A 21,147-nucleotide genomic window follows, 5' to 3' on the forward strand; every position below is an offset into this window, starting at 1 on the left:
TGAAGCAGTTATATGCCATGCAAATCAGGTGATATGAACTTAATGGTTCTTCAAGCTCTGTCAGATTAAATGATCTGATTTCCCTCCTCCAGTTATAAAAAATTATTCACTTCTCATTGGAAAAAAAAACCCTCCCTCGCAGGTTGCTCTTCTTCAAGCAGCCACCCAGACCGTAAGATAGCTATGGGCTCACTAACTTCTAGGGTTTATAATGAGAGCTGACAATTCCACCTGGACACAGTGTTGTCCACAGGCCCTGTCTCCTGAAAGTATACTGAAAGGCTCATTGGTAAGGAGCTATTTGAGAACAGTTTTGCCAATGTGCCAGTAGGCAGAGCTCACAGAAGGTGTTTGGTAGCCTTCAAACCACACTCCATTTAAGTAAGAAAAGCCTAGAAAAGCAAAGGGGAAACTTCCTGTTGTGTGTCTTCCCCAAAAAATAAAATGTGGCCTGAATAAGCCTACAGTCATCATGGATTGCAACATTCTTCCCAAAGCTGGCCTACAGATGTAAACGTTCGAGCCAAGCTTTAATGTGGAAATACTGGCAATTGCTGTAGTAAGAAGAATCCACTTACCTCTTTTTCTGGTCTGTGGCCCTCCAAAGGCCTCACTTCAAAACTCTTTTTTAATGATGACCATTAAGCTGTGTGTTATTGCTATTCACTTTGGGAAGACAAATGGAGCAGACTGTCATCCCTGCTCCCAGCCACTCTGGTTTCTTTGCTGTTCAACATTCCAAGCACAATGCTGCTTTGGACCTTTGTGCTAGGTTTTCCCTATTAATGGAATTGCTCTTCCCAAAGATATCCACCATACCTCATACCCTTGCTTTACTCAGTTCTCTGCCAAAATAACACATTAACAGAAGCCTTGTCTGACCATCTTCCATAAAGGAACAAGCCACTACCTTGCTTTACTTTTTCTTCAGAGCACTTGCCACCACCTGATGTATTGTTTATCTCCAGTATAACATGTAATCTACAAAAAATGGCTTTTGTTTTGTTTGTATCCCCAGAGCCTAGAACTTTGCCTGTCCATAGTAAGAACTTAGGAAGTATTTATTGAATGAAGGGATGATATTGGTAGCTTAAAAATAGGATTATGAACTGCAGATATAACTAGTGGGATTGGGAAAGGCAACTTGGGGAAAACTCCAATGTCTCTCTTAAGAAAGGAGGAAGGAAAGAGAATACGGGCCCAAGCTCTCTTAACTCACTGTTGGCAGTCCAAATTTAATGAGAAAACTTTCAGAGCTGAGAAGAGAGTTAGAACAGGTCCAAGTAAAGAAACCCAGCCAGCTCTTCCTAATACTCCACTGCCTTCTTGTGAATCCATGAAAGAACTTATTCCATGCAGGTTCTGAGAGCACAATAACAATCTACCCTTTTAAAATAGCAGAAATAAGACCAGGCGTGGTGGCTCACACCTGTAATCCCAGCACTTTGGGAGGTCAAGGAGGGAGGGTCACATAAGGTCAGAAGTTCAAGATGAGCCTGGCCAACACGGTGAAACCTCATCTCTACCAAAAATACAAAAATAAGCCAGGAGTGGTGGCACATGCCTGTAATCTTGGCTACTTGGGAGGCTGAGGCAGGAGAGTCGCTAAAACCTGGAAGGCAGAGGCTGCAGCGAGCTGAGACTATGCCACTGCACTCCAACCTGGGTGGCAGAAGTGGAGACTCTGTCTCAAAAATAAATAAATAAATAAATAAATAAATCCTAAAGGAATGGGAAACTCATAGTATATGGGGCTTTTCTACAGGGTCAAATACCAGGTGGCACAGGATGCGAAACCAGTTCCTTTGCATCTCACGCAATAATTGTGAAAAGGTGGGGACAGTGGCAGTAGGAGTTGGAAATGGTGGTACTAGCTGCTGACCCAGAAGGCTGACTAAAATGGCTTTGATGGAACAAACTTTTTCCAGGTTCAAGCCATGGGTCAGAGTTCGTTTTAATGGTCAACTCTTTTAGTGTTTACTACATGTCAGTCACATATGTTTTATGTATATTAACTCATTGATTGTTCACAAATTCAGTTCTCTGAACACAAATTCCTTTCTCTGCAAAGACAACTTGGGCTGAAGGACATGACTGACCAACTAGCACTTTAGAGTAAACACAAAATAAATCATTCTATCTACCCTTTTCCACAGGATTAAGGGAGGAAAGAATAATTGGAAAGCTGAATGAACGGAAAGTTGAGAAAATTATCACTAGAACTTGAAAGAGTATATGTCTTCATTTTCCCTCCTCTGGAAACTGGAGTGGTTCTTCTGTAGCTGAAAAAATAAGTAGGAATTCCTAACTCATACACAGACTAGATCAACTCACTGGGAAGAAGACTAGAAAGAGGATGTGAGGCCAAAGGTTTGGCTGGGAATAAAGAATGTGCATTGTCCAAGGTCACCTGATAGTAAGAAGCAGGGCTATGATATGAACTCAGAAGTGTCTGACTTCAAGGCTAATACTCTTTCCACTATAAACCATAGAAGGAAACATTTTAAGTTTAAAAATAATTCCTTAGGTGGAAACAATATCAGGCAGAACTTATTTTCCCAACCTCCAAAACTCCAGAAAAAGGACAGACTGATACAGCTTTCTGTAGACTAGTGAAGAACAATTAGGGTTTTGCGGTCTTTGATAGTGACTTCAGAAAAAAACTCCCAGAAGGTGGCCAAAGTAGAGTCTGGGGGCAAATCAGTGCTGATTTGTTTTCTGGGGGGCATATGGTTGGCACTGAGTGCCATTCTAAAGACCTGGTCTAAGAGAACTCAGTATCTGACGAATATTATTTCATGCTGATTGGCCCTGGCTGTTGTTTGGGGTTGCAGTCAGAAAGGAGCCCAACTCCTGGAATCTCTCTCCTGAGGGCTTCTGGGAACTAAATCTAGATAATAACATTTGCCGGGCTTTGAGACACTGGCAAGAGAGGGATCACCTCCATTGGGAAAAGGGTTAACAAACCGCTTGCTACGTTCTTCTGAATTCTTCTTTGTCATGTCTTTAGGTGTGAAAGAGAGAAGAAATTTAATATAAGATGGTCATTTCCAATTGCCAAAGGCCAAGAGATCCAGACTCATTCTAACTCTTGGAAATCTTGGCAGAAATAAGCAACTATCCAGATTCTTTCCAGATGTCGCTTCAGGGCGGCAAATATCAGATTGTACAAAAAACATTTTGCCTTTCTATAAATCATAGCTACAAGACTTGGCCCTGATGAATCCCAGCTTTCCAACTGAGTCTCCATTTACACTCTGGCTATGTTGAGCTTTCTGGGGCCTGGTTATATTAGCAAAAACCACACTCTTAACTACCCTAGAAACAAAGGTGGCAACAGGGTCAAAAATAACGAACTCTTAGTATTTGGCACAGATTACATTAAACATCAGTGTGTCACCAAGCTTGCTTAGAGTATGTACAGAACTTTGAAAATGTCACGTCTGTTGTTACCAAGAGCCAGCTTTTTAAAAAAGGGCTGTCTCTAAGGCTGTCTTTGGTCTCAGCAACACATAGCCTTTAGTCCTTTTTAGATGTAACATTCTAGAATCCCGTCTAGTCCTACTCATCCAATATACTAATAGGAAAATTGATGTCCAAAGAGGGGAAAGTGACTTGCCCAAGGCCCCAAAGATAGTAGATTGTAGAACTGAGACTAGAATCCAAAAGTTCTAATGCCTAATTAAGTGTCATTTCCCCTTAAAACACAGTACTTCCTGCATGAAACAGCTGCAGACTTCTACTGATTATATCTAACTGGTCTATAATCCATGTTCTGATTGTTCTTTCCACTCCCCTGGCCAGTTGTCTTGGGAAGAAATTATAAAGCGAGAGAGAAGACAAAGTCAGATACTGTTAAGGATACCTCTAACTACTCAGCGCGGATCATGAGTTTTCTACTAAGAATGAGAAGGCAAATTTCAAGTGCAATTTTTTTTTAGATCAACTTAAGATGCTTTTAGGTTGGAAAATTAAAGAGTTTCTCTATCATGTAACAAACATAAACAATGGTGTAAGGGCTTCTAAGAAAAGCTTCTTTTGACTACAAGGACTTAGTGGATACCAAGGTATTGATAAAAGTATTAGGAGAGAATGCCACCACAAAGACAAAGCTCATCTCCTGTCAATACAGCAAAGGGGTGGTGGTATACAGCATGGGCAAGTACTAAAATTTGGTGGCCAATGTACTATGTACAGAGTACTTGAAATGTTTATCTCATTGACTCCTCCCAGCAACCCTATGAGGCAGGTCTAATTATTAGTATCATTTTTTTAAATGAGGGAAACAAGGTTTAGGAGGCTTAACTGGCTTGTTTAGATGACCATCCAACTAGTAAAGGATAGAGTTGGGATGTAATCCCTGGACTGTCTGGTTCAAAGCTATTTTTCCATTCTTTCCATTATTCTTACCTCTGGGGATATCTGAAGAGCTTACAGAGGTAGTCTGGACATTTTCAGAGTTCTTTGTAAGAAGTTTTAATCTAAGAAAGTAGCAGTGATTTAGCCATCAGTCTCTAAATCTCAGAGCAAAGAAAAAGTCCACCCAATCTCTCAGTGCTCCTCCACTGATTCCTGTTCTCTGAAATCCCTGATGGCCTATCACCAGACTGCTGAAACTCAGTCTGCTTTAAGTCTAGCTGCCAAAGTACACCTATCTGGCCCTCTGGCACACTTGCCTCAGTCTTACTGTATTGTCTAGACTCTGGTGTTCCAACCTGAGACCTCAGGCCACTCAAAGGAGAACAGCAAAGAAAAAAAAATATATGATATAAGAAAATCGCTGGCCATTGAGGGGAATGGACAATATGACCTTAGAGATCTTTTCAAATTCTAAAAAAATCTCTGATTCTATATACTAGAAGCCTCCAAAAAGGAAAGAAAAACAGATGTTTGATTTTGATAGTCCATAACAAAGTTAACCTCTGTAGGCCTCAGTTTACCTATAGTAAATACTACATAAAATTGTGAGAAATCAAGGAGATGCTGTATGTCAAATGTATAGCACCATGTCTGACATATAGCAAGCTGTCAAAAAATGCCATTGTTTTTACTATGATAATTATTATTACAGTCCCAGCTAGAGAAAGAAAAAGGGAAGGAGTGAACATTTTCACCTTATTCTGAATCATTGGAATAATTCTTAGGATGACCAGAATCAAAAGGGGAATCTTTTGTACTCTCTGAACATTGAGGCAAACCTCAGCTCACAACTGTATGACCCTATTTATCACCCTATCTCACTGGGTTTGGACATGCTTATTCACCTCAAACAGGGTCTGACTTCACTTCAAAGCTATAAATAACTAGGCATTTGAAGAACATGTGAAGATCTCCACTTAGCCAAGGTGGAAAACTTGAAGCTACATTTTCAAAGATTCATTATAACTAATAAATACATCTAAAATCTCCCAATCTTAATAATTCTCTGCTCAAAGATATTTTTTTCTCCAGGCTACATTTTGATCTTAATATTCATACTTGAAGATATTTTTTCTCCAGATTCAATTGAGAATGTTTGCCAAATTCCAAGCGAAATATATATTAGATTCACACGTACAGACTAATGAAAATATCCTTACATGTACAGATAATAAAAATGTTATTTTCAATAACTTTTAGCTTAACCTTAACATTTCAGAAATTAAATGTGAAGAAGTAGAGACTTGGCTTAATTAGATTTTCTCTCTTTATACACACCAACACACACCCCTCCCACAAGTGTGTGTGTGTGTGTGTGTGTGTGTGTGTGTGTATAAGTAGGTAGATATAGAGGTGGAGATACATTCTAAAATGCAAATGTATAAAATATAAATCAATGCAGTAAGATCTATAAAGTATAACTACATATTTACATTTACTTATATTTTTAAATATCTATCTTATTCCAGAAGGGACACATTCATCTGTTCTCTTGCTACCCTCTGGTGGCAGACTGAAATTCACAAACACCACCATTTCGAGAAAAGAGAGACAGACCAGGACTGGAAGGGTCTGTTTCCTGTAGGTTGCTAGACTGGGTGTCTGAAAAGTATATAAATCAGGGTCATTTCTTAAAAGGGTCTCTTGTTTTCCTTCTCAAATCCATTACATTGCTATGACATTGGCTTTTTCCTGGATGAGGTCCCATTTGGCCGTTTGAGAACATAGGCAACACTGGAGTTCCCACAAACTCCGCACTGAGAACCACCCAGCTTTCTCCAGCCAGTTTACAGGAAGAACTGCCCTAAACCATCTATGTCTGCAGAAAAGACTGTACCACTCAGTCTTCCACTTCCCTGAACCACATATCTTAAACAGTAAGACTAAAATTCATTTTGGCATACCCTGATAATAGATTTTCTAATTTTCTCAAAAACAATCAACTATTCTCCCAGAAAACTATACTTACACAGTGAGGCAAGATCTTTCCTGTATGATTAAAAGGCAAATGACCACCCACTAAAAAGGAAAGACTGGCAATAAGGAGGGAACTCAAGAATAGCTAGAACAGCTAAGTCAACATCAATGATGCAAAAAAAAAAAAAAAAAAAAAAAAAAAAGCACATTTCACACAAAACAGGTCCCCCTTTCCCTGAGGGGGAGCCTTAACCTGATAGACCTAGATTTAAGTCTCAGCTTTGCCCCTTACTACACCTCCATTTCCTATTCTCAGAAATGGAAATACAATCTATCATTCACAGAGTTAGAAAAAAGATTAAACGAGCTAGAAATACATTGTCCCACACTGATTCCATGTTCACTGAATACAAATCTAAGTCTACAGGAGAAGAACCACTGTTTTTTAGCTCTTTGACAGTGGTCTTGGGAGCAATAAAGGAGGAAAACGGCTGATGCCAGGTTGTGCAGGTGAGAAAATGGGTTTGCAAAGCACAAATGAGACAACTGGTAAAAGTTTATGGCTGGTGTCTTCTTTTATAAACTAGTTGGGAAGAACTGTGCAGGAGAGCTGATGTTCCAAACAGCAGACAAGCAGGAATGAAGCTGCCGAAATGCAAACCTGTTACTACGACTATGACATGAGAAAAGAGGCTTCATATAAAATGAAAAGCTTGTACCTAAAGGCCTTTAGGGTCCCGTTCCAGTTCTAAAATTCAAATGGATCTAACCTATATTTTGTTCCCTTAGGTGAAATAGCTCTGTCCTCAAAACTAAATTGCTAAGAACTGCCTTCAGAGATGACCTCTCTCTTCCCCACTAATTCCCAGCAGCTCCCCAAAACAAAATGTTAAGAAAACAGAAGTCAACCTTCCTCTGTCAGTACAAATTACCTCTGTGCCTCAAGCTAGCAACATCAGGTTCAGGCACCCTGATACATACTGCTAAGTGAGATGGGAAGAGAGAGAACTTCAGAATAATTGGCAACGTTGTTCTAGGGAATCAGTGTAGAGGTAGATCTTTCCCTATCATTTACCCACTTTCCTACTTAGAAAACATTTAGAAAGGATAATTCAAATTGTTTAAAAAAAAATGTTAAGAAAGACTAAAGGAATAGACTCCTTTAAGCATCAATTCTTCTGATGTACTTACATTGTATTTACCGACCTTGGATGCTCTTAAAAGAAAGACTGAAAGAGGGAATAACAGAGAAACTTAAAACCAATGTGTTTAAGCCCTTTTCTATTAAAGAGCAAAGGTAAATGGAAAAAACACATTACTGAAATTACAATATATTTCAACTGAAAAATTATACCCCATTAACTGAACAACTTGGCAGGAACATATAATCCCCAATATGTGTGAAGCAGCATCAGCTCTCACACATGTTATCTCTTTTAATCCCCTCAGCCACCTGTGAGGTTATACCTACATAAGGTCTAGAATTTCTGGAACATTCTCACCCAGTTATCACTCTGTTATTTTTCAAAAAAGGTAACTTGATAAGTATTTAATAAACTGGGGCTTCATTTCATATCTCCATGTAAAATGTTTCATTTGAAATAAATTCACAAATCAGAAAAGATCCTTGGTTACCATGCCTTTGTTTGGAAAACATGGTCAGAGTGTACATCTCTGCTATGATACAAAGGGCAGAACTTCAAATACTTAACACCTATTAACAGGTTTCAAGGCTATGAAAACCTCACTTAACAGCTGACCACTAGTTAATAGAAATGGCCTCCTATTATATCCTGGGAATAAGAGATAACTAGCATTTAACTGCTTTTCAAATCATGCTACAGAATATGCCTTGGAAATAGCAAAACCATACTTTTATGAACTAAATTGGGATTGAGGTCATTTGCCAACCAACACATTTTCTAATGAAACTTTACTTGGCATTTGCCCCTAAAAAATGCATAGAATAAACACACAAAAAAATTATTTTGCTAGATTAATGATGAAATGCTGTGTCACTCCTTTACTCACTCATAAATGAATTAGGACATTTAAAATGCAAATCATGATATAATGAATGTTCAGAATATGCTTCCAAGGCTCCCTACTGCCTTCAGGATAAAGACCAAACTCCTTAGCCAAGCATATAAGAACCATGATCTGACCACCAAATGCTAGGATTAGAAAATTATTTTCTATCAAAAATCTTCACTATGTGGATGACCCTTTAGCAACTCTTGCCTCAAAGTTCCTTAGCCCTCTCATCTTTAATGATCTTCACCTTCACTTACTTCAGGTATCCATTTGCAAGACACATAACCAAGATCTAGAGGTGGTAAAGTATACATCTGAACTGCCTGATTTCAAATTTGAGTTCCAATATTTACTCACCCCATGGCCCTGGACAAGTCACTGAACTTCTCTGTGCCTTGGTTTCTTCTCATGTGAAATGAGGTGTAAATGTGCTAATGTGCAAAATGCTTCTGATAATGTTTTCTTTTTCAAATATTAATTAACATCCCTACCAAGGTTTTATGTGGACATGTTTTCATTTCTTTGTGATAAATGCTTAGGAGTGTAAATGATGGATTCTACAGAAGAGCATGTTTAGTTTTTAAGAAACTCTGAAACTGTTTTCCAGAGCAGCCGCCCCGTTCTTATATTCCTACCAGAAGTGTATGAGAGATCCAGTTTTTGTGTACCCTTGTCGGCAGTTGGTATTGTCACTATATTTTTTTAATGTTAGCTATTCTAATAGGTGTGTAGCAATCTCTCATTCTAGTCTAAATTTGTATTTCCCTAATGGCTAGCGATCTTGAACGTCTTTTCATATTAATTGCCATGCATACATCATGTTCATGTCTTTTGCCCACTTTCTAATTAGAATAAATTTTTGTGCTATTGAGTCTTGAGAGTTCTTTATGCATTCTAGATACTAATCCTTTGTCAGATATATGTTTTGCAAATATTTTCTCCAAAACTCAGTAGCTTTTTTTTTTTCATCTTATTAACAGAGCAAAATTTTTTAATTCTGAAGTCAATTTGTTGACTATTTTCTTTAATGGATTATGCTTTTGGTGTTGTGTCTGCTCAATAAATCCTAAAGTTTCATAGTTGCATGGTTTATATGTAAAAGTATGATCCATTTTGAGCTCGGCATATTAGACCAACAAATGTTTTGTTAGACTTACATCTAAGAATTTCATTTAAGTTTTTGCAAATGGTACTGTATTTTTAATTTCAGTTTCTATATGTCCACCACAGGCATATTCTTTTGCTAAAAGTACTCCCTAGACAAGAATATTCATTCACACAGATTTAACCACCACCTCTATGCTACTGAAGACTAACTCTGTTTCTCTAATCCTGTTCTCTTCTTACTGCAGGTATCTCATGGGCATAGCTAACTTAACATATCCCATGCTGACTCCTGCTCTTCTCATTCAAATCTGCTCATCTCCCTAGCTTTACCCACCTCAGTAATCGGCAGCTTTATCCTTTCAACTGCTCAGATTTATTAAAAAAAAAAAAAAAAAAAAAAAAAAAACCAACTTGGTGTTACCCATGACTTCTCTTTTTCTCTCATACTCCACATATGATTTGTCAGTAAATGCTGTTGGCTCCACCTTCAAAATTTATTTAGAATCTGACTGACTTTTCTCCATCTTCACTGTTACTATCCTCATCCAAGGCATAACCAGTTTTTAAGACTGTACTATTGAAACAGCCTCCTAATTAGTCTCCTTGCTTCTACCCTTGTCTAACACAGCTATTGTCCACATTGCGGCCAGAATAGGCCTGTTAAGCCTAAATCAAATCGTGTCACTCCCATGCTCAAAACCCTCCTTCTACTTACCCAGACAGAGTAAATCCAAAATCTTTCCAGTGGATTCTAAGGCTCCACTGCAGGATATAGTCTTCTGTCCCTCTCCATTATCTCTTTGAACCCGTCTTTTTCTATTTTGCCTTTTGCTTAATCTATTCTAGCTAGTCTGGCCTCCTTGCTGTACTGTGAATAGGACAGGCACACTTCTGCCTCTGGGATTTTGGACTTACCATTTCCTCAGCCTAGAATTTTCTCCCCCGGGATAGCTGAATGAATCATTCCTCTACTTCCTATTGATCTCTGCTGAAAGGTCATCTTCTCTGTGAGGCTCTCCTCATTTTCTTATTTTCTCCTTTCCTCTCTGTATTTAAAATTACAAAACCACTTTCCAACCCTTCCTATTTCCCTTCTCGGCTTTTCTCAATGTTCATTACAATCTAAAATATTATATATTTTACTTACTTTGAATACTGTTTGTTTACTTCCTTTTGAATATAAAAACTCTAGGAAGATGATATTTAGAGTTCCCAAAACAGTATCTGGTATATAGTGGGTACTTGATACATGTTTGTTGAATGAATCAATAGATTTATCAATTTATCACATCTGGGCTTTAGAACAGGGGTTAGCAAATTACAGGCCACAGGCCTGTTTCCTATTTTGTAAATAGAATTTCACTAGAACACATCTACAACCATCTGTTTACATATTGTCTATGGCTGTTTTCTCACTACAATGGCAAAGCTAAGTAGTTGTCACAGAGATCCATAGCCTGCAAAGGCTGAAGTATTTATTATACGGCCCTTTAAAGAAAAGCTTTCTGATCCCTCCTTTAGATTCACATAGTCAACTCCTCCCCAGGCATTGCTCCCTGGATATCTTTCAGAAATCACAAATGCTACCTGTCCCAAACGGAACTTTTCTCTATTTCCCTCAAACTTTCCCATTCTGAATTTCTTATATGTATGAAAGGCAGCCCCATCCACTCAGTCAGCCAAGTCAGAACATCAGGATTCAGAAATATCCCTCTCCCACATCCCCTACTTCCAGTCACCAAGTCCTGCTGCTTTTGCCTCCCTGTCCTTCTTTATTGAATTACACTTTGCCCTAGGATGGCACTAGCTACCATGAAGCTTATACCCCAGAGTAGGGCCATCTGTTGCAAGTGTGCAAGAACTGTCAATAAATATTTGTCTTAACCTCACTCTGGGCATCATTTTCTGACTCTACCTTTGTTTTACTTTTTGTACTTGACCTCATTATAATGTATGATGCCATATATTCTATAAGTGATATAAAATATACTATCATATATTCTTTTGGAATGAGATGGGATTCAAATAAGTATAAGTATTGATTTATTTATAGTTTTGCTGGAGTTTAGGACCTGCTATCCCACAATATGGTGCCTTGGCATTTGTGGAAACAGCAGAAGCAAGGTTTCTCTACCTTCTTCCCTGGAGCAGGCCATAAAAGAATTCTCTGACCTTCCTCTAAAGTAGGTCATTCCAGAGGTACCCTCCCTATAACTGGAGGAAAAGTACATCCCTATCCTAAAAGACACAGAAAAACCAAGAAGAATCTGAACAAACAAGCCTTGCTAAGACACCCCTAAGTTTATTACTATTGGATCATACCCTTCTGTCGTCTAATCACTAATCGTCACAACAATCCACTTCATCAAACTTAGTATAAAAAATGCAAAAGTTTACCTGTTTCTTTGGGTCTTCATTTCTAAAGGTTCTTGTGTCACGTAAAACTTATTAAATAAATTTGTATGCTTTTCTCTTGTTAATCGGTCTTTTGTTATAGGGGTCTCAGCCATGAACCTAGCAATGGGTGAGAACATAAATATCTTCTCCCCTACAGTTTCATTGTATATAAACTGTATGCTGTCATTTTCCTATTTACCCATCTGTCTCCATATTATACATTGTTAACTCCTTAAAGGCACAGTGACTTTTTCTTTTTCAGTAACCCCAGTATTTAGCATGGTGTCTGAAAATAATATAGTTATAAGCTTAAGCAATATTTGCTGAATGAATGAATTTCCCAGGGTCAGAGCTGCCACTAAATGTTGTTGTGTCATAATGGGATTTCCTTTCATTGTCAACGTGAGCCATGGAGGAAGACACAGCACTTAGAGACGGTTGGGGGAAGGTGTCACATGTTTGGAGGAGAGGTAGTGAGAATAGAAAAAGCATACCTTGCCAAAGTGCTCGATTAGTATTTCCACCACGATGTTCTGGAATTTGATGTTCATCATGGCGGCTACAGTATCCTCCTGAGCTCTCATCAGGGTGGGCCCAAAGATCACCCCCATGTTGGAGGGGGTCATAAGATTCTCTTTGCTGTGCTCACACACACTGCCAGAAGAAAAGGGGCAAGATTAACAAATTTGCTCCAGTATGCTTTTACAATCAAGACTGTGTTAGGTGCTAAAGAGGGTAAGAGAAACCAAAAAGTAGAAGGAAAGGAGCAGCCTCAAGTATGTATTGGAAGAACAGGTCACAAAGGAAACAATCAGCAAAGAATACAAGATAGTATAAAACTAGGAGTCAACGCGGTTAGACACAGCTAACCTAGCTAACAGCATTGAAGGAGTTAAGAGACAGATGGGGATGTGGGGAGAGACTACAGTTAGTTGGATATAATTTGGAGAGGCAAGAGGGAAGTAAGAGGGCTTTCAAAGCAAGAGGAACCACCCATATAAGTATAAAGCATGTACAAAGAACCACAAAGCACATTGAGAGAATGTCTACGTCTCCTAAATCAGCCCCTTCCCAAACCCCTTCCCTCCCACCGTTAGGGAAACAAAAACCTGAAAGACCTGAAAGGGATCATTAAGATTACCCTTGATTATCTTCCTTATTTTACAGATGAAAAAAAGACTCAAAGAAGGAAATGAATTTCCTCGAAGTCGCAGTCAATTAGCTATAGAGTAGAACCTGTAATCCCAGATTTTCTGATCCCTCGTCACTTGCCTTGCTTAAATTCCCTTTAGTGGCTTCCTATCACTTTGGGACAGGACCAATTCTCTTCAAAGTGGCAAATGAGGCCCTCCATAACTTGAGTAACTTGATCCCTATATCCAATTCCTACTCACAGTTTAGGCTCTGAAGCTGGGTTTGAATCCCAGCACAGCCACTCAACGGCTGCACAACAGAGCGTTCACTCACTCTAACCTGTCTGAACTTAAGTTTTCCCACCTGGGAAAATAGCACCCACTCCAGAGAGTTGTTACAAAAAATAAAATAAACTACTTTAGCATGATACCTGGCACCCTGGGAAGTATCTTGTTGTTTTTATTATCTCTCCAGGAGCCTTCAGGCATTGCTGACCTCTGACACTCTTGTTATACTAAACTGCTTAGATTAGGGTTGTCTGGTTATACCACATTGTTGCAGACCCCCCATACCTCTCTTATGTAGTTCTCTCTACCAAGAATGTCCCCCTTTCCCTGTATCTACAAAATGTCTATCTATCCTTGGAGATGCACATAATGTTTTATCTCCTTCAGGGAGACTAGAGCCCACTGTGTTCATCTTAACTAAAACCACTGGCAAGCAAAGTAAGTTGCAATTTTCTCTTTACTTATTTGCCTCCTTTACTAGATGATAAACAACTTCCAAGTGTGTGTGTGCCTGCCACACAGCAGGTACTAATAAATTATTTGTAAAGGAATTGAGCTCTGCTGGTGCTCTTTCAAACAGTGCTGGAGGCAGCCAAGTAAAAGGCAAGAATCCCTTTTGGTCAGTTTGGCTGCAGGGACAGCCCAACTGCGTACCGAAAACAGTCATTCTCCAGACCTACCAAGTCTAAGGCCCAGAAGAGAATGGCAGGTTCTTAACACTGAGGGGGTAATTGAGGGGAACAGAATCCTTAGACAAATCTTAATGTGAAATCTGTTAAGCCCTAGACAAAGTGTGAGCACCTTTCAGGTGGAAATGAACAGCAACCATTCATAGCTTTTGATATTGCTGGGCTAGTGATATGTTCCTTTTAACAGTTTCAATACCCCTGCAATTAACCTTTATTCTTTAGTGACAGAATTTTTTTCAGATATTAAAATGGAAAAGTTTCTCTATGCTACCACCAAGTGACCTGAAAAGGCTAAACCACTAGCAAAAAGGCAAAGACACTTGCTTCTCTCTTTTCGTGAGCTTTGAAAGGAACTGATCTTTGTTCAGTGTCCCAGGAGTTCAAAGAATCATCACAACTCCAAAAAGGAGAATATTTTAGCTTTGAAGCCTAGGTTTACCAAGAGTGAAGCACTTAGCAAAGTCATATGGCAAGACAGGGATTCAAACCCATATTTGTTGCTACCCAAGTATTATAGTCATTCCACTGCATCCCACTACCTGCTTGTCTAACTTTCTAGAGAAATTAAAACTCATATGTGAGCTCTTCTAAGCTAAAACCACCTTCTGTTTCTCTGAGGGTGTTACTTGGCAACCCATTTAGGATACTCTTCAATTCTTGGCCGCCTTAGGAGATTTGGAAGTTCACCTATTCTTTGGGGAGATTGCTTTGAACTTAGCATCCCTCTTTTTATTATATATTTTGCAAACCAGTAAAAGGGATAAGTCACATCCCAAATTGTTGGTTATCAAGATGAATGAAACCAAAACAAGAGTATGTGATGTTATTTGACAGCAAAGGAATCTTGCTCTCTAGTCCATTGAGGTTGGTTGTAAGAAGTCTCTAGCAGAGAATAAAAGAATTCTGATTGCATGGTTTAGATTAGAGGTCATAAATTTAAATGTCTAGAGGGGCAAGGCAGGTAACTTACATGAGAGAAATGGGCCTGGTGAGACGTGGCTGCCATAAGCAGACATTCTTTAGACCACCATTTTCCCACCACTCACTTAGAGACACATCATCAACAGAATTACCTCTAGTTTTAAAAAAGGGAAATTCCTAGGTCACATCTAATGTAACTCTAATATAATATTTGTTAAAACACTTGGGAATGGTGGGGGCTATGGCAAATTAGAAGCTTCTGCCCATTCCAAAGCAAGAGACCATTACTCAACTCCCAATAGATTATTGCCACATAGGCATGCAAGTCCAGTGTTCTAAGATCCTCTTTTTTTCCTGAAATGTATACTTTGATGTGAACTGTCTGGATTTTTAAAATGTTGAAGCCAAATCACATTTTTCCCAAAACACTGCAGGACAAATAAAATATATTTGTGGTCTGGATCAGGTCAACAGACTGCCAGACTAAGACCTCTGGGAGAATGAGAAGCTATCTATGTGAACTTTTAGGTCTCGCCCAACTTTAGGAGCCAATGATGCTAAGAACTGTATGGCCTCTGACTCCTATACAAAAAAGCTACCTTCAATAATTTTGGGTCCTTTATTAAAGTACAGTGTCTCTGGGTCTATCTTTTTCCATCATTAGGTATCTGTTCCCTCATCTGTAAAATGAAGGCATTAGATGATCTAAGTGAACTTCCAGCTCTAACAATTAAGTGAATCTAAGAAAGTCATGCTCTTGAAAATAATGTAGGGCAAAGACAACCACACTCTGTGTCTCCTGTTAGAAGAACACAGAACCTTCTATTAATGTGTTTGCCTTTCCCACCCTATACATACATATATACACAACACACACACACACACACACACACACAGCCCCTGAAAACACAAAACAAAAAAGGAAGCAGAAATTTGAAAACAGAATAATTGATAATAGTATTACTCATTTCTTTTTAGATATGATAATGTTGTATTTATAAAGTGTTCTCATCATTTCAAGACAAACTGAAATATTTATGAATGAAATAATACAATGTCTTGGATTTGATTCAAATTAAATGGGAAGAGGGAAAATGGGTGAGGATACAGATAAAACAAGATTGGCCATGTGTTGATTATAGTTAAAGGAGGGGTGATAGAAACACAAGACTTCCCTGTAGGGGAAGCAGTATACTGCTTCCTCTTTTTTCGTATATACTTGAAATCTTGCATAATAAAAAGTTCTTCAAAAGGAAAAGACAGCAGTGGAAGGGGACAGGGAGTCAGGGTCACAAGTGAATAGGTCCCTCTCCCCAAGGATGGTGCCTTTTTTTAAGGGCTGGCATCTTTGGCTTCCTCCACTGGTATTATATTATCTGTCATTTACTTTAAATACTTCAACAAAGTCCATATGATGTCATGAATTTCATCAATCATCAGTTACAAGCCCAACATTATTTATGTACCACTAAGAAAGAAAAGTAATTTCATTGTCATATCATCATATAATATTTTTGAAGACATTTAAATAGAAAATAAACTCAACAATGAACATAATTTAACTTAAGTGACTATAATATGAGCAGCTATTACAAGTTCATGCATGCGGAGGCTATGATAATTACATCAAAATGGCTGCCTGACAATTGTAATTTTAAGAAACCATTGATTCTCAGATGTGTAGAATTCAGATTACAATTTGAAAAAAGTGTTATAAAAACTGATGAAATTTGGTTTATATGTTTGTTAGTTTTCATGTATACTCTAAAACATGTTAGTTATGATTATAGTATTTTATTTGTGAATACATATATACTTTAGGGGTTACCAATGAGTATTTAAAAGACACAGATAAAAGCCAGAGGGGCTCGTATAAGTTTCAGCTAACTTTATCTCCAGTCAACACCAAAGGTTCTGTTAATGAGTAAACATATGGCAAAAATGAATTATCATTGCCTAGATGTATTAAAGACATATGGACTAGCTGAAAATATTGTACAGACACTCCCAACCGTGCATTAACAGGGTAGAAAAATATAGCAATGGTCAATCTTAACATCCATAAAATGAATCAACTAATCTTACACATCTTCAGATGTGATGTAGCATATGGCATACAACATCACCTATGATTTGTTCCAGCCAACAATTAGTTAACTTGACTCCATCTAGGCTTTAGATATAATCTCTACTTTACAAAAAAATACAGGGAGTAGAGGAACTAGCTGAAATATATGACAAAGAAGAAAGTAGACAAAACTAGGAAGTAACATTCTATAGGACAATTAGTCTTCTCTTGTTGGTAAACCAGTGTCATAAAAAAAAGGCACTGTGCAGGGGCAATGCTAATCTTCTCTGTATCATTACAATTTTAGTATATGTGCTGCCAAAACACTCCTCAATAACCTCAAAAGAATGGAAATCATAACAAAAAGTATCTCAGACCACAGTGCAATCAAATTAGATCTCAGGATTAAGAAACTCACTCAAAACCGCACAACTACATGGAAACTGAGCAACCTGCTCCTGAATGACTACTGGGTAAATAACAAAATTAAGATAGAAATAAGTTATTTGAAACCAGTGAGAACAAAGACACAACGTACCAGAATCTCTGGGATACAGGTAAAGCAGTGTTTAGAGGGAAATTTATAGCACTAAATGCCCACAGGAGAAGCAGGAAAGATCTAAAATAGACACCCTAACATCACAATTAAAGTAACTGGAGAAGCAAAAGGAAACAAATTCAAAAGCTAGCAGAAGACAAGAGATAACAAAGATCAGAGCAGAACCGAAGGAAACAGAGACACAAAAAACCCTTCAGAAAAAAAAAAAAAGAAAAAAAAAAAAAAAATCAATGAATCCAGGAGCTGGGTTTTTTTTGAAAAGATTAACAAAATAGATAGACCACTAGCCAGACTAACAAAGAAGAGAGAAGAATCAAATAGACACAATAAAAAATGATAAAAGTGGTATCACCAATGATCTCACAGATATACAGACTACAATCAGCAAATACTATAAACACCTCTATGCAAATAAATTAGAAAATCTAGAAGAAATGGTTAAATTTCTGTACATATACACCCTCCTAAGACTACACCAGTAAGAAGTCGAATCCCTGAATAGAACAATAACAAGTTCTGAAATTGAGGCAGTAAGTAATAGCCTACCAATAAAAAAAAAAAAAAGCCCAGGACCAGACAGATTCACAGCTGAATTCTACCAGAGGTAAAAAGAGGAGCTGATATCATTCCTTCTGAAATTATTCCAAACAACAGAAAAAGAGGGACTTCTCCCTAACTCATTTTATGAAGCCAGCATCATCCTGATACCAAAACCTGGCAGAGATACACACACAAAAAAGAAAATTTCAGGCCAATATCCCCGTTGAACATCAACACGAAAATCATCAACAGAAAACTGGAAAACTGAATCCTGTAGCACATCAAAAAGCTTATCCATCAGGATCAAATCAGTCTCATCCCTGGGATGCAAGGTTGGTTCAACATATGCAAATCAATAAACATAATCCATCACATAAACAGAACCAATGACAAAAACCACACGATTATCTCAAAAGATGGAGAAAAGGCCTTTGATAAAATTCAACATGGCTTTGTGCTAAAAACTCTCAATACACTAGGCGTTGATGCAATCTATCTCAAAATAATAATAACTGTTTATGACGAAACCATATTCATAATGAATGGGCAAAAACAGGAAGCATTCCCTTTGAAAACCAGCAAAAGACAAGGATGTGCTCTCTCACCACTCCTATTCAACATAGTATTGGAAGTTCTGGCCAGGGCAATCTGGCAAGAGAAAGAAACAAAGGGTATTCAAATAGGAAAAGAGGAAGTCGAATTGTCTCTGTTTGCAGATGACATGATTGCATATTTAGAAAACTCCATCATCTCAGCCCAAAATGTCCTTAAGCTGATAAGCAACTTCAGCAAAGTCTGGATACAAAATCAATGTGCAAAAAACGCAACCATTCCTATACATCAATAATAGAGAGCCAAAGTGTGAGTGAACTCCCATTCACAATAGCCACAAAGAGAATTAAATACCTAGGAATACAACTTCCAAGGGATGTGAAGGACCTCTACAAGGAGAACTACAAACCACTGTCAAAGAAATAAGACTAGGACACAAACAAATGAAAAAACATTCCATGCTCATGGATAGGAAGAATCAATATTGTGAAAATGGTCATACTGCCCAAAGTAATTTATAGATTCAATGCTATCCTCATCAAACTACCATTGACTTTCTTCACAGTATTAGAAAAAAAACGACATTAAAATTTACATAGAACCAAAAAATAACTGATATAGCCAAGACAATCCTAAGCAAAAAGGACAAAGCTGGAGGCATCACACTACCTGGCTTCAAACTATACTAAAAGTCTACAGTAACCAAAACGAACTGGTACTGATACCAAAACAGATATACAGACCAATGGAACAGAACAGAGGCTTCAGAAATAGCACCACACATCTACAATCACCTGATCTTTGACAAACCTGACAAAAACAAGCAATGGGGAAAGGATTCCCTACTTTTTTTTTGAGGGGGGGGAAGAGAAAAAAAAGAAAGAGAAAAAAAGAAGAAAGAAAGAGAATGAAAGAGAGAAAGAAAGAGGAAGTGAAAGAGGGAGAGAGAAAAGGAGTCTTGCTTTATTGCCCAGGCTAGAATGTAGTCTAAAAATGGGTTTTGAAAACTTCTTTTATGCCAATAATTGTGCTTAACAATGGAGACAGGAAGGAATAAGGGAGGAAAATAACAAGCAAGCAGCCAACCAATATTTTATTTAAACCTGTGAAATGCTATGCAATTACTGAGGAGTGATTTACTTCCAATTATGTAGTCACTTTTAGAGTAGGTGTGATGTGGTACTGATAAGAATGTATGTTCTGTGGATTTGGTGTGGAGAGTTCTATAAATGTTTATTTAGTTTACTTGTTCCAGGTCTGAGTTCAAGTCCTGAATATCCTTGTTAATTTTCTGTCTCGTTGATCCATCTAATATTGACAATGGGGTGTTAAAGTCTCCCACTATTGTTGTGTGGGAGTCTAAGTCTCTTTATAAGTCATTAAGAACTTGCCTTATGTATCTGGGTGCTCCTGTATTGGGTGCGTATATATTTAGGATCGTTAGCTGTTCTTGTTGCATTGATCCTTTTACCACTATGTAATGATCTTCTTTGCCTCTTTTGATCTTTGTTGCTTTAAAGTCTATTTTATCAGAGACTAGGATTGAAACTACTTCTTTTTTTTTTTTTATTATTCTCCATTTGGTTGGTAAATCTTCCTCCATCCCTTTGTTTTGAGTCTTTGTGTATCCTTGCATGTGAGATGGGTCTGGATGCAGCATACCAATGGGTTTTGGCCTTTTGTCCAATTTGACTGTATGTTTATTTTGATTGGGGCATTTAGTCGATTTAAATTTAGGATTAATAATAATATATGTGAGTTTAATACTGCCATTTGATGCTAGCTGGCTGTTTCACCCATTAGTTGATGTAGATTCTTCATTATGTTGATGCTCTTTACCTTTTGGTATATTTTTGGAACGGCTGATACTGGTTGTTCCTTTCTATGTGTAGTGCTTCTTTCAGAAGCTCTTGTAAAGCAGGCCTGGTGGTGATGAATTCTCTGAGTACTTGCCTGTTGACAAATGATTTTATTTTTCCTTCACTTATGAAGCTTAGTTTGGATAGATACGAAATTCTGGTTGAAAGTTCTTTTCTTTAAGGATGTTGAATATTGGCCCCACTCTCTTCTGGCTTGTAGGGTTTCTGCTGAGAGATCTGCTGTCAGTCTGATAGGCTTCCCTTTGTGGGTAACCTGACCTTTCTCTCTGGCTGCCCTTAGCATTTTCTACTTCATTTCAACCCTGGTGTATCTGACGATTATGTGCCTTGGGGTTGTTCTTCTTGAGGAATATCTTTGTGGTATTCTCTGTATTACCTGGAGTTGAATGTTGTCCTGCCTTGTTAGGTTGGGAAAGTTTTCCTGAATAATATCCTGAAGAATATTTTCCAACTTGGATTCATTCTCTTCATCACATTCAGGTACACCTATCAAACGTAGATCAGGTCTTTTCACATAGTCCCATATTTCTTGGAGACTTTGCTCGTTCCTTTTTACTCTTTTTTCTCTAATCTTGTCTTCTCGTTTTATTTCATTGAGTTGGTCTTCGACCTCTGATATCCTTTCTTCTGCTTGATCAATTCG

At 38.0% G+C, this 21,147-nt stretch overlaps 1 protein-coding gene and 1 pseudogene across 4 annotated transcripts in view; both read right to left on the bottom strand.

Annotated features, from left to right (window-relative positions):
- Window positions 1–21,147, bottom strand: part of OPHN1 (oligophrenin 1) — a 391,423-nt gene that overhangs the window by 47,483 nt on the left and 322,793 nt on the right. For all 4 annotated transcript variants that reach the window (XM_074391741.1, XM_074391740.1, XM_003940936.4 and 1 more), the window contains one exon: window positions 12,369–12,528. In XM_074391741.1, the coding sequence (XP_074247842.1) occupies window positions 12,369–12,528 (160 nt within the window). The remainder of the gene's footprint in view (window positions 1–12,368; window positions 12,529–21,147) is intronic.
- Window positions 17,236–17,300, bottom strand: LOC120366671 (U6 spliceosomal RNA; annotated as a pseudogene).

The sequence above is a fragment of the Saimiri boliviensis genome, chromosome X (assembly GCF_048565385.1).
Source record: "Saimiri boliviensis isolate mSaiBol1 chromosome X, mSaiBol1.pri, whole genome shotgun sequence".
In the NCBI taxonomy this organism is placed as follows: domain Eukaryota; kingdom Metazoa; phylum Chordata; class Mammalia; order Primates; family Cebidae; genus Saimiri; species Saimiri boliviensis.